The sequence below is a fragment of the Anser anser genome (assembly GCF_964211835.1).
Source record: "Anser anser genome assembly, chromosome: 5".
Taxonomy (NCBI): domain Eukaryota; kingdom Metazoa; phylum Chordata; class Aves; order Anseriformes; family Anatidae; genus Anser; species Anser anser.
This window is the reverse complement of record NC_139725.1, coordinates 31,467,761-31,481,315: the sequence shown is the minus strand read 5'-3', so window position 1 is coordinate 31,481,315 and position 13,555 is coordinate 31,467,761. Positions and strand designations below refer to the sequence as shown.

The 13,555-nt window shown below is 40.7% G+C and overlaps 1 protein-coding gene across 12 annotated transcripts in view; it reads left to right on the top strand.

Moving 5' to 3' along the window:
- DPF3 (double PHD fingers 3) overlaps positions 1-13,555 on the top strand; it is a 170,606-nt gene that overhangs the window by 70,733 nt on the left and 86,318 nt on the right. For all 12 annotated transcript variants that reach the window (XR_014585388.1, XR_014585389.1, XR_014585390.1 and 9 more), the window contains exon 3: positions 1,778-1,885. Coding sequence is in view for 8 of the 12 variants with exons in the window: in XM_083839354.1 (XP_083695480.1) it covers positions 1,778-1,885 (108 nt within the window). In the remaining 4 variants the exon portion in view is untranslated. The remainder of the gene's footprint in view (positions 1-1,777; positions 1,886-13,555) is intronic.

The window sequence follows — 13,555 nt, the reverse complement described above, 5'->3', positions numbered from 1 at the left end:
AACCCCCCATTTGAATGTTATGAGCAAGGTCTTGCACAGGACCTACTGTTGAAGGGTGAGGCTTCTTGGCTCCACCTCTTTAATGACTCACATCAGAGCCAGGCAAAATCTACCCCATTATAATAGCAATTGTTTGCAGTGGTTAATGTTTGCAAAGTGTCATGAAGAAGTGTGTTAAGAACTGTAGAAGTACTGGTTATTCGTATTTTATTCATAAACCAGTCACGTGCCCCTTTCAAAAATATATCCTTCTTGTGGTGGGCATAATGCCCAGCAAGCTGTGCAGCAATGAAAGAAGGGTGTGAAAAGCCCCAGACCAGTAGTGCTTTGTGCCCCGGAACAGCCAGGACCTCTGTGAATACTCCATCACTCAGCCATACCTAGCTAGTACGTTGTAGATCCTCTGTTTATGCACCAAGACTGGGAAGCAGGTGGAAAGTGCTGGGGTCTGCACTGGCATTCCCAACAGCAGAACTATTTCAAACCAAGAGCATACAGAATTTGATTAGCCCATTCCCTTGAGGTGAATAATTTTGTTGTGTCTTTTTTTTTTTGCCTAGTAACTGGATATTTTTTATTATTATTATTGTTATTATTCTCATCTGGTTCAGTGAACCAGTTTTGTACCCGAGCTGCTATGCTCTCCTGGCTGTTTCAGAAGGGACGCCAGAGAGCACTTGGGCCATCCTGCTGTCCTCGAGCTGTTCTGCTTTACTAACACTGCCTTAATGATGTCCAGCTGTTCACTGTTGGTGCTATTTCAGATACGGTAATGCTACTCCTGTCCTCTCTCTTATGTGGTCTTACCTGTTTTCTAAGGGTATTGAGTCTGGAGCTTTAGTGATGTTCTGTACCCCCTTCAAGACTAATAGCAACAGCAGAAGGACAGAAGAGTCAAAGCAGAAATGGTGGACAGAGAGGGCAGGGAAGCAGGGGAAGAGAATGACATTCTTCCAACGTTTCTGGGTCTTTTTGGGTATCAAGAGTAGCTGGGGCAGTTGAGGATACTTAGAAGCACTTGGCAGTGTGCTTCTGTGCCCCTAGTAGTAATGCATTCATGACACCCTGCTGCGTTTGCAGTACTAGAGAACAAAGCATAGCTTGAGCATTGGCTAAGGGGGGCTGCCAGGAGAGCCAGGGCAGCTCAGAAGCCAGCAATACCAAATGTGAATCAATGGAGCATGCAGCAATATAAACATTACTGCCATATCTCCTCCCTCATTCAGGATGTGGGCAAGAGGAAGGCAATAACCGGAATGAAGAATCTGTCTTTAAGCAAAAGTCCAGAATTTAGGCAAAAATGCAGAGTCCCAATAGCCAGACCTTATGGATCTTTGTTTGCTTCCACCCAGAAGACAAATTTTGTGAGCTGGTCTGCATATCAGGGCCTTATGATTTGTGTGTCGGAACTTCATCTCTTCTCTCCCAGGGGGCTTTCACTGCCTGTGGAGGAGGCATCGCCCCTGTGACCCAGGAGAGTCTGAAATTCTATTTACCCTGAAGAAATCACAAATTATTTATGTGCAGCTCTGGTTTCAGTGAGCTGAGTGAAGTGTATGAGTGAGACCTAGATTCTCTGTAGGCCTGATCCCAAGAGGTGCTTGGGATCCTCCAGAGCACTGGATGCCTGGAGTGCATAGTTCTGCCTCACAATTTGCAGGATTGAACCTTCTGACAATGAGATGCTGAAAGGACAAGAGCAAAGACGCTAGGGACAGCGCTTGTGGTTTACAAACTGAAATGTGATTATATTTTATTTTTTGCCTCTAATCTTCAGGCCTGGCCCCAGGTCAGCTGTACACGTACCCGGCACGTTGCTGGCGCAAAAAGAGGCGTTTGCATCCCCCTGAGGATTCCAGGCTGAAGCTGCTGGAAATTAAACCTGGTACGTATTTGTTTGCCTCTCTCTCTCCTGTGCTGCAGAGCAGCTGGCATACATGCAGACCTGGCATTTAGACCTTGGACTCCATCGTTGCCCCTCTCTATCCATTTCTCCTTGCATCTGTTGCATCTTATCTCAGTTTGCTGTAACAGTAACGACCAAGCTTTCTGTACTTAACTCACCCCTTGCAGAAATGTGCACAGCTTGTATTGGATGGAGTGGGAGCTGAATTTACCTTCTGCAGGGGTGAATCCCGGCATCTACAAGCAAATTTATAAGGATGTAAAGGATTTATTACTAACTACTGCCTCAGTCTGTTATTGATACATAATCTCACCCTGGCATCTGCTGCCTAATCTTTGTGAAGACTGCTGTGTGTAGAGAATAGTACACTGGTACGATTTTTTGTAAAGGGGCCAGAGGTGTGACCAGATTATGAACACCAAATACTAAAAATTGGTGAGGATATGCCACATTTGTATATGTGTGTATGCCTATATGTGTACCTATATGTACCCTCTTCTTTCATTGTTGTCCTTGATACTCTTCCCCCACAATTAAGCTATGTGAAGTGATGAGTCTGGATGCTGAGCGAGTGATTGCAAAGCAGATGTGGAGGAGCTGCAGCTGTCAGGTAGAGTGTAGTGCCGTGCATTCTTCCCTGCAGTTAGTAATAAAGGTTTGCTGTCTTTGTGGTCAGCTATTATGAGAAAGAGGGAGCACACACAGCTGTATGTGATTTTTAAGAGGCGAGACACTGCTAGTATAAAAAGTACAGAAGAAAACCCCAAAATGTAAATTAAGAATATTTTAAAAAACAAAAGTAAACCTGTTTGACGGAATGAGATGTCTGGGAACTGAGCTATACTCAGCAATACTGATGTAAACTCAGAGGCAAAATTCTCATTGATTTTGGTAGAAACAGGTTTTTGAAGGCTCCCTATCTTCAAGACAGCAGACATCAACAGGCTATTGTACAAGAGGAAGAGATGCCTGTAACCACTCAGCTGGGGTGCAGACCAAGGACAAAGTTTCAGGCAGCAGATAGAACCAGACCTCGTGGCAGAGTCAGTCAGAAAGAACTGTTGAAATCAGTCAGTTTACTCTGACATCAGGAGTCTGGACTTGAGGAAGAGGATGGTGTTAGTCCATAGAAATCTCTGCCACAGACCTTCTGATGTTCCAAAAACTGTTGTGCCTTGGTTGTTTAGTAAGGTAAAGCAGTAATGTAGAGTTTGATGCTTCTTTGTTTGCATTATGCTTCTTTGCTGTACTCACTGAATGCCAAATTAGTGCATCCTACATGCCACAGGGCATGAAAGGCAATTACCACAAAGTTATCAGATAAAGAGACCTCAGCATGTCTGTCTCTGTGTTGTTTTCCCTGCTATAAACATCTCTTCTGCATCTCAGGAGTGCTACTTTTGTTGCATTGCCAGTGGCAGCCAAATAAGGCAAGTTATATTGCTCTGCCATTTAAATCTATTTTCCAACCAATTTCTATCTAGTGATTAACTTTCCTTATCAGTTACACCACGAAATAATTTCACTCCATCTGTGCGTATCTGGAATAGACTCACTAGCAAAAAATGGGATTTTTCCCTTCTTGGATTTAAAAGTATAAAAGCCATGGAAAACATTGGAATTTCATTTAAAGGTAGCTTTTGATGATTTTAGAAAAAGATAGTTTAGGTTATTTGCAACATGGACAGTAGAAATACTGTTCGTTTTTGGTGAAAAATGCTACGGTAAAGCCTAGTGCTGAACCTAGGAATCCACCTCATGCTGTCTTCTTTGTTCTGCAGTTAAACATTAGGTGTCTGTGTGGGGCACAGATATGGCAATTTAAGATCCCTTGAGAAGTAGTGAGACGACAACCATAGAACATATAAAATAAACTTGGAAAAGTTCTAATTTAAATATATCATAGTTTCACTACACCTAGCTCTTGGAGATCCTACTCAGGGCTTCAAGCTGTTCTCAGCAGCTAGCTACTGTCTGCCATGCTTGTGCTGGCTTAATATGCAAGTAGCTGATTTTTATATAAGAGTCTATTGAGTTGGTTATATGTTATACAATATATGCAAGCAGTACAATTCTACAACATCAAATTAGGGTTAAATCTTATTTTTATTATGTTTTACTTTTGCTAATTTCTTAGAAATACTTTAATAAAACTGCCACTGCAACAGCACAGAAGGGGATCTTAGCTCCAAAAGTTTCCAATCCAGCAGTTAGTGGGATCAATACAAGAGGGTTTCAATGCTTGCTTGGGCTTTTGGAGTGGCTTATTATACAGATAAATTGTGTCCAGAAGTTCAAGACTTCTACATCATTTTGGGGATACCAAAACAAAAATCCTAGGGCTATGTAAGTTACAGCTAGTCAGCAGCTGGTCAGTAAGTAGAATCAAACTATTGTCTTGCTAGCAACTTAAGGGTGTTATAAATCATTTAGCAATAATACAGCATTTATAGCTGTAACCCACTTTTGCAGTGTTGGTACCTTGCAGCTGTAGGTAGTACATGGTCCAGCTCAGCGCGTGAGAGTTTCATATTTGGTAATACCAAAAATTAATGAAGAAAATGTCTCAACATTTTCTGTTTCCAAGAGATTGTGTTCCAACATAGTATCATGTTTTTTGTAAGATGCAAGTCCACTATAATATTTTTCTTGGGGTCAGTTGCTGCTTGCTTCTTAATAGAACATGCTGCTTTTACTGTCTTGGTCTGTTGCTCTTATTTGTGAAGTGTTCCATTTTAAGAATAGTTACAGGTAAAGTTGTAAAGATCAGAACAGTGGAATGGAGGTTGCTGATGCAGCCTTTAGATGTCCATTTTTCTCTGCCACTGTACTCTGAGTTAAGTGCATGGATTGCCCTAGTAAAGTTTTTTGTTCAAGGGTCTAGCAGTTTTCATGTTAGTACTATTTCTAAGCATCCTCTATCCCATTCCAATAGATATGTGGTAGAAATAAAGGATCACCAAAGCTTACTTATGATAACTGCCTCAGAGACAATTCAGTCAATATTATTACCAGACCTTTATGAATTACACTAAGTATTCCTGACATTTAATTTCACATAGACTGGTCTTCATCTTTCAGTGGTACATTCATATCATCACAACCAAGCATTATGCCTCAAGAGCAGCCAAGTTTTCATCATTGCGTAGGATATGATCTGTTACATGAATCATTGTAGTGTAGCAGCCAAGACTCCTATGAACAGTGGTATAGATTTGAAGCAAATTCCCAGTCATGGGCAATATATTGATATCATGGTCATACTATGATTTTCTAGGTAGAATGTTAAAGTTATTAGGTGTTGATACTTCCATGATGTTCATGAAACTGGACTTCTGCCTTGTTCTGTTCAACTAATTATGGGCAAGCCTGCCTCCCTACAAAGCTGGGCAGTGGTATTTGCATGGGGTTTCCCTGTGGAGCAATGGAAGGACTGGAAGGTGGTCATGTTTCCACACTCACTCCTTATCTGGCTGTTTTCCTTCTAACCAGTAAAAGAGGAAGAGCAGAGCAGAGCTCCTGTGCATGGGAGGTCTGTGAGTCTGGGAATGGGTGTGAGAGAGAGTTGGGCTGGACTGCGGAGCTTTTTATTCTACAGGAAAGGGAGAAGGAGAATTTCCCCCAACTCTCCTACCAGCACATTGAATTGCAGGTGTCACAAAGGCAAGCAGTAGGGTTTTGGCCTTCAGTAATATCAGAGCAGCTGGAAAGATGAGGGTTAGAAATGGAAGAGAGATTACACCCTGATTACACCCAAGTACCCTTGAAATCTTAATTGCTCCCTGTGCAGTCTGCTTGGTGGTTTTGTGGTGGTACTGCGTGATAGCATGTTTCTGCGTTGGGTCAGGCATCAATATTGTGAAAGCAGTATTACCTACAGTAAACCCCGCTGACAATCAGGTATTACAGAAGCTTTGCAGCTATGTGGATGAGAACAGATAGGATGTCTATGGCCAAAAACTCTGGTGGAATTTAAATTGGTAGTGTCCCACTTCAAATTTACAAGATGGCTAAATATAGATACGTACATAAAATACACACAGAGCTTTCAAGTATTTCACGTGCTATGTAAGTGTAAAGAATATGACTGGAAAGTTCTTGTCTCAGTTCACTGCTGTCCTTTGGTTTTGAACTGAAAGGCGACAGCGAGGCCTCAGATTTGGCAGCCTTCCCACCCATTTGGTGGGTATGGAGTACAGTTTGTGTGTGCTGCCACTCTGGTAAGAATGGGCTGTGCTAGAGTTTGTTCTGTTACTTATCTCTGGGCAGTCTAGTGTTCAGCTGACTACAGAAATGGCTTTTGTTTTGTTTTGTTACCAGCTTTGAAGCGGTAAAAATAAACAAAAGTATTATTTTTCATTTGCTATGATGGACCATGGTAGAATTGTTCAAGGCAAGTGCCAATATCAGATTTTTAGATGGCCCTTAAACAATGCCTGATCTGTCTGTAATCTGACATATGGAACAGACCACTGTGATTGTGATTGTGAACAAATGAATGGAGTCCTTACAGATAAGCTATTATCTCTCCAAAGCATCTTGACTTACCTTGTAGAGACTGTGTCTGATTGCACAAAGTACGGTATTTATCCTGGGAAGTGCTGAGTGCCCCCAGCTCTTGGGGATGATGTTCAGCATATCCACGGAAATCAGTGTTCTTTAGGATGGGGCACTTCACCAAGATAAACTTAAGATGAAATTAAAAAGCAAAGGACAGAATTAGCATTAGTATCACTTATATGATAGCATCTAGAGACTCAAGCAACTTGTTAGACCACTATCCTGGGGATCATTGTGAAGTCTCCTTATACTATCTGCTATAGTCTCGTGTTGTAGCACATATCACAGCCCAAATATGTAAAATATATAATGGAATTCCTTCTATTCCAAAACGGAGAAACAAGTGACAAAGACAGTAAATTATCTGTATGAAGGTCTGATCAGAGACTTGTGGTAGAGCTGGAAATTGAACCCAAGAACACAAAGAACTCAGTTCTCCCGAGTTCCATATTCTTTTTTCTTTCCCTGGTTGGTATGTCTAGTGTTACTCAAAGATATTAGACCCTAAAAATTATTCAAAACACTAATTTCATGAGAATTTCTTTTTAGCATTTTTGTAAAACAGGCCAATTCATATTGTCTAGTTTCACTTTTGATTTCAGCCATTTTGTACACAATCATGTTTCTTGTTCAGTACTACAAGACAGCAGTGTTGTTTCTCTATGGACTCCGTATGGAAATACACATTTTTTTTTCTTAACAAAAAGTTTTGCTCTACTGTTTAACATATATGGAAACTTCTCTGTGATTAAGAGAAAAATTGCTTTCTGTTGTAATAGGAAGCTGTGCCTATGGTCCCTCTTTGATATCTATGAAGACTGTCTTAGGTTCAAAACTGGCAGGATAATTCTGGTGCCAAACGAGTACTTCTGTAAAGTTTAGATGAATTGGATAAGATATTCCTGAAGGGTCTATAATAGCAGTATATCAACTGTTCAGGCTTTGGACAGGCTTCTGCATATCTGACTTTACCAAATATATTTCCATGGGGAACTGATTTTATTATTTTTTATTACTTTATTATTATTATTTTTTATTATTATTATTTTCCATGGCTTATATAAACATTTGCTATGATGAAACCTAAATTTGGGGCAGATGTGACATGAACAGACAGCAGATAGGAGCAACTTCTATTGTCTGATGACTTGGTCTAGATTCCTCGTGTAAGACAGTTTCATTGCCTGATACCAGCTTCTGTGTCCTTTGCTGTCTTCCCGTCAAACTCTTGGAATTAAAATGTTTTTGAAAATCTGTTTTTTATTCAAGTACTTCTGCTTTCTTAAGTACTTTGGCTTTTAAAATAACCCTGCCCATCTTTTATAATATATTCTTTAGTACTTTAAAATATTGCTGAATTTAGGATTTTCTTTTCCCTTCTCACATAGTTATTCCTGATTCCACCTGCTAGATGTTTAGTTGTGGTAGGACTGGAAATGGGCTCTGCCTATGACTGCTTCTGTATTCAGGCATCTGCACATGCAGATAGTGCTTCAAGGCCAGCAGAGGGAGCATTGAATAGTGTGTTTTTTTTGCAAGGGCAGGGCCTGACTCTGGTTCGCATAACTGAAGTAAGTCAGGAGTTACCTCTGCAGAAATGAATGGAGCTCTGTGGGTGTAAAATTAGGGGAGGAGGGGGACTGAGCCTACTGCATGAGTCAACCTTTAAGAAATTTTCTTCTGTGGCAGGAATAGGCTATTTTTAACTCATTTTTTAGAAATGGGATTTGATTTTTTGTAGGTGGTGCCAAAGCAACAGTTGTGTGCTGTATTTAGGTCACGTGTTAGGCAAACATTAGGTGAAATATCAAATAACTTAACCTTACAAAGTGTGGACAATGATGATCTTCATATTTGAAGAAGTCGCATAACCCATGTCAAAGAATTTTACAGAGCAATTCCCACATGTATTTTGGTACAAATAGAGCAGATCTCATTTTCATCCGCTCCCATCAGTCTTTATTTTTGGCACCTCATGTAGAAGAAAACAAAAAATACTTAACTTTTTGTAGCAGGGACAGTGGATAAAGTTCATTTCTCAATCGATGTGTTACAGCGCACATCTGCACAATGGCAGTGCTGAATCCTGGGGTTGGTGTAACATGTACCTATATATGTCACACATCTGTATCACTTTGGAACAAACCAAAGCTTTATGTTGTGAATCCAAATCTTGGAGTGGGGATTCTGGAAGGTGGTTTATTGATGTTGTTTTTAAATTAGGGTTAGATAAGAAATTTCAATATGTAAGAGAAAGGGAACATTTATCATGGCTTTAGGAATCCCTAAACACTCTTTTTTTTTTTTTTTTTTTCCCCCTATCATTTCTTTAGCAAATTGGGAACTTGTCATGAAAATGGGGAGAAAATTCATTTTTAACCACCTCTAGCTTTTATTTATACTAAAGTAAATACTGCTTTCTGCTGGGCTTTTTTTTTTTTGGCTTCTTATCCAGCAAAGTACCTAAGTATTGTCCTAAATTTAAGTAGGTGTTTATTCATCAGATAAGCCTGCAGCTTACAGATGAGTCCATCAATGCTACCATCAAAACAGTAGGCTCCAATTCTCCACTAATCTTGCCTTCAGATTGTTCACAGCAGGACATGGCAGCACAGGAAAGAGCGGCCTTTACACATTGAGCTATGACTCAGGTTAGAAAAAGTAACTTTCTCTCACCAAGAAAAAAAAAACATAAGTGTTGGGATCTTCTTCTGAATCTGTTTCTTCCTTTTACACACACATATATAACCAGACTCTATTCCATCCTAACCAGACTCTATTCATCCACCACCCTTAAATTCTTCCTACAATGGGGACTTTTTGCAGTCTGAATCTCTGGTCAGATAAAGTTTGCTTTCCTTTTCTCATGTGGCACTAAGAAAACCAGAGAACCTGTCCCTTTCTGCATGTACTCACTGACACTGAATCACAATGTAGAAGTCCTGCAGTGAAATATCTTTGTCCCATTACCAGGCTACAGTAGAGATGCCAACCTCTGCATTTAATGATCTGCCACACTATCACATAATTATATTGCCTGTGTGCCATACAAGACTACACAGCACAAGGCCAATGGAATATTTCTTTTTCTCTCTGCTTCTCAGTCTGTAAAATGGAGGTGCTAAAACACTTACTCAATTTGTCTATCTCAGAGAAGTGCCTAACTGTTAGTTAATAAATCTTTTTAGAGAGCTTGGGAGGAGTAGGGGAGTATCTTTAAATAAAAAGGAATGTCTGAATAAAGTCTGACACTTGCCAAGACTTTAAAGTGCTGGTTTAAACATTTTGGCCATCATCATGTAGCCTTGCAAAAGTGACATGAAAGTATATCAACTCTGATGCAAAACCTGGACTTATCTGCCCCATGGTGGCCAAGACAACAAGTAATTTATTACACACCCATTTATACAAATAGAGAGACTCAACATAGGTGAGTCGTTGGGTCGGATTTCATAAGGCTAGCAGAGCAGTGTAAACTTTAGAAAGATATCTGAAGTTTTGCACAGTGTAACTAACTCTTCTTGCTTCATTTTGGCCCCTGACACGCTGGCCTTCTGTATTCCCTGTGTAACTGCCATGGCCGACAGGGCTGTGGCAACTTCTAACTCCTCCTTTAGTTCGTATAGCGTCCTTGCTGGGTATTGTTACGTGTGCTAAGGTGCAAATTCTTAGACTAATTCAGTTCAGTCGGCTCAAGGATAAAAGGAAACATGTATTTTCTCCCAGATGGGATTACATGATTTCACAGGTATGGAAATAAAACACACTCCTTTCTAGAAAAGCAAATAATTTTCTATAAATAGTCTAGTCAAGAAAACAAAAACATTGCTTCTGCTGCTCCACTCCCGTCATGCTAGTAGAGTTTACAGGATTAACTTTGTGTAAATAGTTTCTCTTCCATTTGTGGGATCTGGAACAGGTCACTACAAGTATTTTATACGCACAATTTTACCACGAGAACTGTGTTGGTTAGCTAAGATTGCTCATATGAATCACCTGGGTTTACTCTTGGTTCTTGTGTGGCTGAGCCAGTCTGCATAACTGGGAGAAAGCTGCTTGCAAAAGCCACTGTGCTTTGGAATCTCTCTGGATTTTGATCAAAAGCCTGTTGAAGCCAAACCCTGCTGGCTCTCGTGGTCAAACTAAAGCAGAAGTAGCAACTAAACAAGATAAAGCAGTTTTGGAAACTGTTAATTTTTTCTCTTTCTGAGCTCTCCAGGTCTTGTCCCTGAGAAAGAGGATGTAGACTGCATGTACAGCAACCCCCCCCCCCAACACACACCAGGCTGTTGTAATTTCAGAAGCCATGCAGCCACCTGGAGGTGACTTTTCCACTGGCATGTAGTCTCAGCTGTATTTAATGTACATGTGAAAGTGGAGTTATGGTGACTTTGAAGCCAGGCCATTTTGAGAATGATCTAGGGCAACTGTATCACTGTAGTAGGCCATTAAATCAAAGGAATGAGTTGTGCTGATGAACTCGTCAGAGCCTCTGCAATGTGTCTGTAGGTCGTCTCCTGAGACTTGATCTGCAAGATATGAGGAAAGCTTGGAGGGCTCAGGCAGCTGAGACGGTATTGGCTTGAAATACCTGAGGCTGCTTGGGTGGTTGCTTGCTGGTGTTCTTACCACCCTTTCTGTGTTATCCAGTCCATTGTTTTGTTCTTTCCCTGTTCTTCATTACTCTGTCTTTGACCTACGTCTGGCTGCTAGGAAGCATCTTTGAGAAGAGGTTTTTCAACATGTGCCTCCTAAGCTGCCAAGGCCTGACTGTGAATGCAATGTCTCTAGGAGACATTATTCCTACTGGAGAGGTAAAGTGCTGTGGAATATATCCCCTTTCTATGAAGTTAACATTGATGCCTGTACGTAACCATTAGAACTATTTATTGCTGAAATCAACAGCTTTTAACATTGAAAGGTGGGCTGAGGATGGGATTCTCCTCTTCGAGAAAAGGTGGCTTTGAGAGATTGCATCAGTGCTCCCCGAGCGGGCCTAGGGGGGCCAAGGAGTGGGTTGTCAAAGCAGTCCCCCCTGGGCTTGTTAGGAGGAAGGAGTAAGGGAACTCCTGGGAAAGTGCCAAGGGATGGTGTATGGGGGAACAACTGGAACCTGGCGGTTTTGTTTTCCCCAAGGCACAAATTGTCTGCTCTCCAGCAAAGGGGAGGGGCAGCTGAGAAGCAGCCCTGTAGAAGTTTTGCAACTAAAACTGAGCCTGAGCAGCTTTGGCAGCAAACCTCCTGGCGCTTTTCTTGGTGTAAGCAGTACCAATTCCTTAAAAAGAGTAAGCTGTATTGGCAAAAGTGTTTTTGTAAAGCACAAGAATAGTTTAGGTGCAAGTGCTGGACACAGGATCCTAGAAAATAGCTATCTTTTCTCTAATGCAATGCTTCTATTTTGTATGTTCGTGTGACTAATCCTTGGAGTTCTTTGGTAATCACATGAATAAGGGTTTATAGGATCAAGTCCCCAGGGCTTAGTCTTCTAAGATGCCAAGCTGTCTATCCCCGGACAAGGAAAGCACCTGAGCTTGGGCTTTAAGAACGAGTGATCTTTTTGTAATTAATGGGACATGTCACATGCTTAAAATTAAATCCATGTGTAAAGGACTTGGTTGGACCAGACTTGCAGGTTTGGTACTGAGCATCTTGCAAGATAGAGCCCCATAAAATCACCAAGCTACTAGATTAACCATTTAGGAGAACTTTTGCACCATTTTATACAAGAAAATAGTAATAAAAAAGAACAAAGAGGTTATGGAATGTCATTGCATTCAAAATAATATTGGTAAAAATCTTTTATTCAATTTTATTGTTCTTCTGACACATAGAAAATTAAATTGTTTTGTAGTCTGAAATATAAAATTTATAGCAGGTGATATTTTTCTGGTGCATATATAAAGGAAAGAGCAGTAAATGTTAATATAAAGTCCGGTATGAAATCTTACAAGCCAAGCTTTACAGATTTGCTGAGAGTAGAATGAAGAGTGTGATGGCTTCCTCTCTCCCGTCCTCGTACCTTCCACCATCTTTCCTGGTTGGTGTTTTGTCCGTCATTCCCATTCTTAGGTAAACATTTTACCCCCTTGTAAATCACCATTGTATATCTGAGAGGTATTAAGTATGTTTTTACTGAATTTCAATTCATTTCAGTATTCATTGCATTTTGTGTTTGATTGTCTAATAAACCACAGATATTTTATGCTTTAGAATTCGGACACCACGGGTGTTTGCCATGGAGTCCATTCCCAATAATAAACTCCTTGGGGGAAGGAGAGTCAATGCAATATGTGTTTGGTGGGGAATAAAGTACAGAACAGATTTATATGGCTTTTCTATGCAACCTCTTCCAGACCAGAGATCTCACTTAGGACGCACTTGGAGCGTGATTCCCCTTAAACTAACAAGGTGACTTAGGGCCAGTACCTTAGCTGTTGTAGGTGGATGCAGTTCCCTAAAGACTACAGTGAGCAGCAATTTCCATCAGCTGAAGCTGTAGTTCTTGATGTAGGAGAAGGGATGAAAACTTCACTCATGATGCACTTCTGAATGCATGTAATTGCCCTCGGGAAGTATGGAGTGGATGTCTTAGAAACACACATGGTCGTGATTAATATCCTATGCATGTCCTCCAACGCTGAGGAGAAAATTCTTTTGTTCATGGCCTAAAATAAACAGCATTGCATGATAGGAATAAAAGACAAATTTTCAAAGATGGGACATTCAGTTAGTGCACTAAAACTACATTTAAACACTAAACAAGTGGCTCATTTCTTTGTATTTTTAAGATATGCTGAATACTTTTATCTTCTCACGATATCCTTGGTGCAGTGCCTGTGAATGACAGTTGCAGATAGGTGCTACTCTGACAAAGTGAAGTTCATAGCTCTAGGACTTCTCAGAGTGATGTTACCTTTGTAAACGATGGGTACGTCTGCCATGCAATGCTCATTGCCTAAGTGAGATAGTGGCACGGCAGGAGAACTGGCGATGCGGAGGCTGTATCTGTGAGCAATGCTATAGACCAGGACAGTATCAGCAAACAAAGAAACTAGTAACTAAATAGGAAGGAGTCAGGATTAAGTGCTT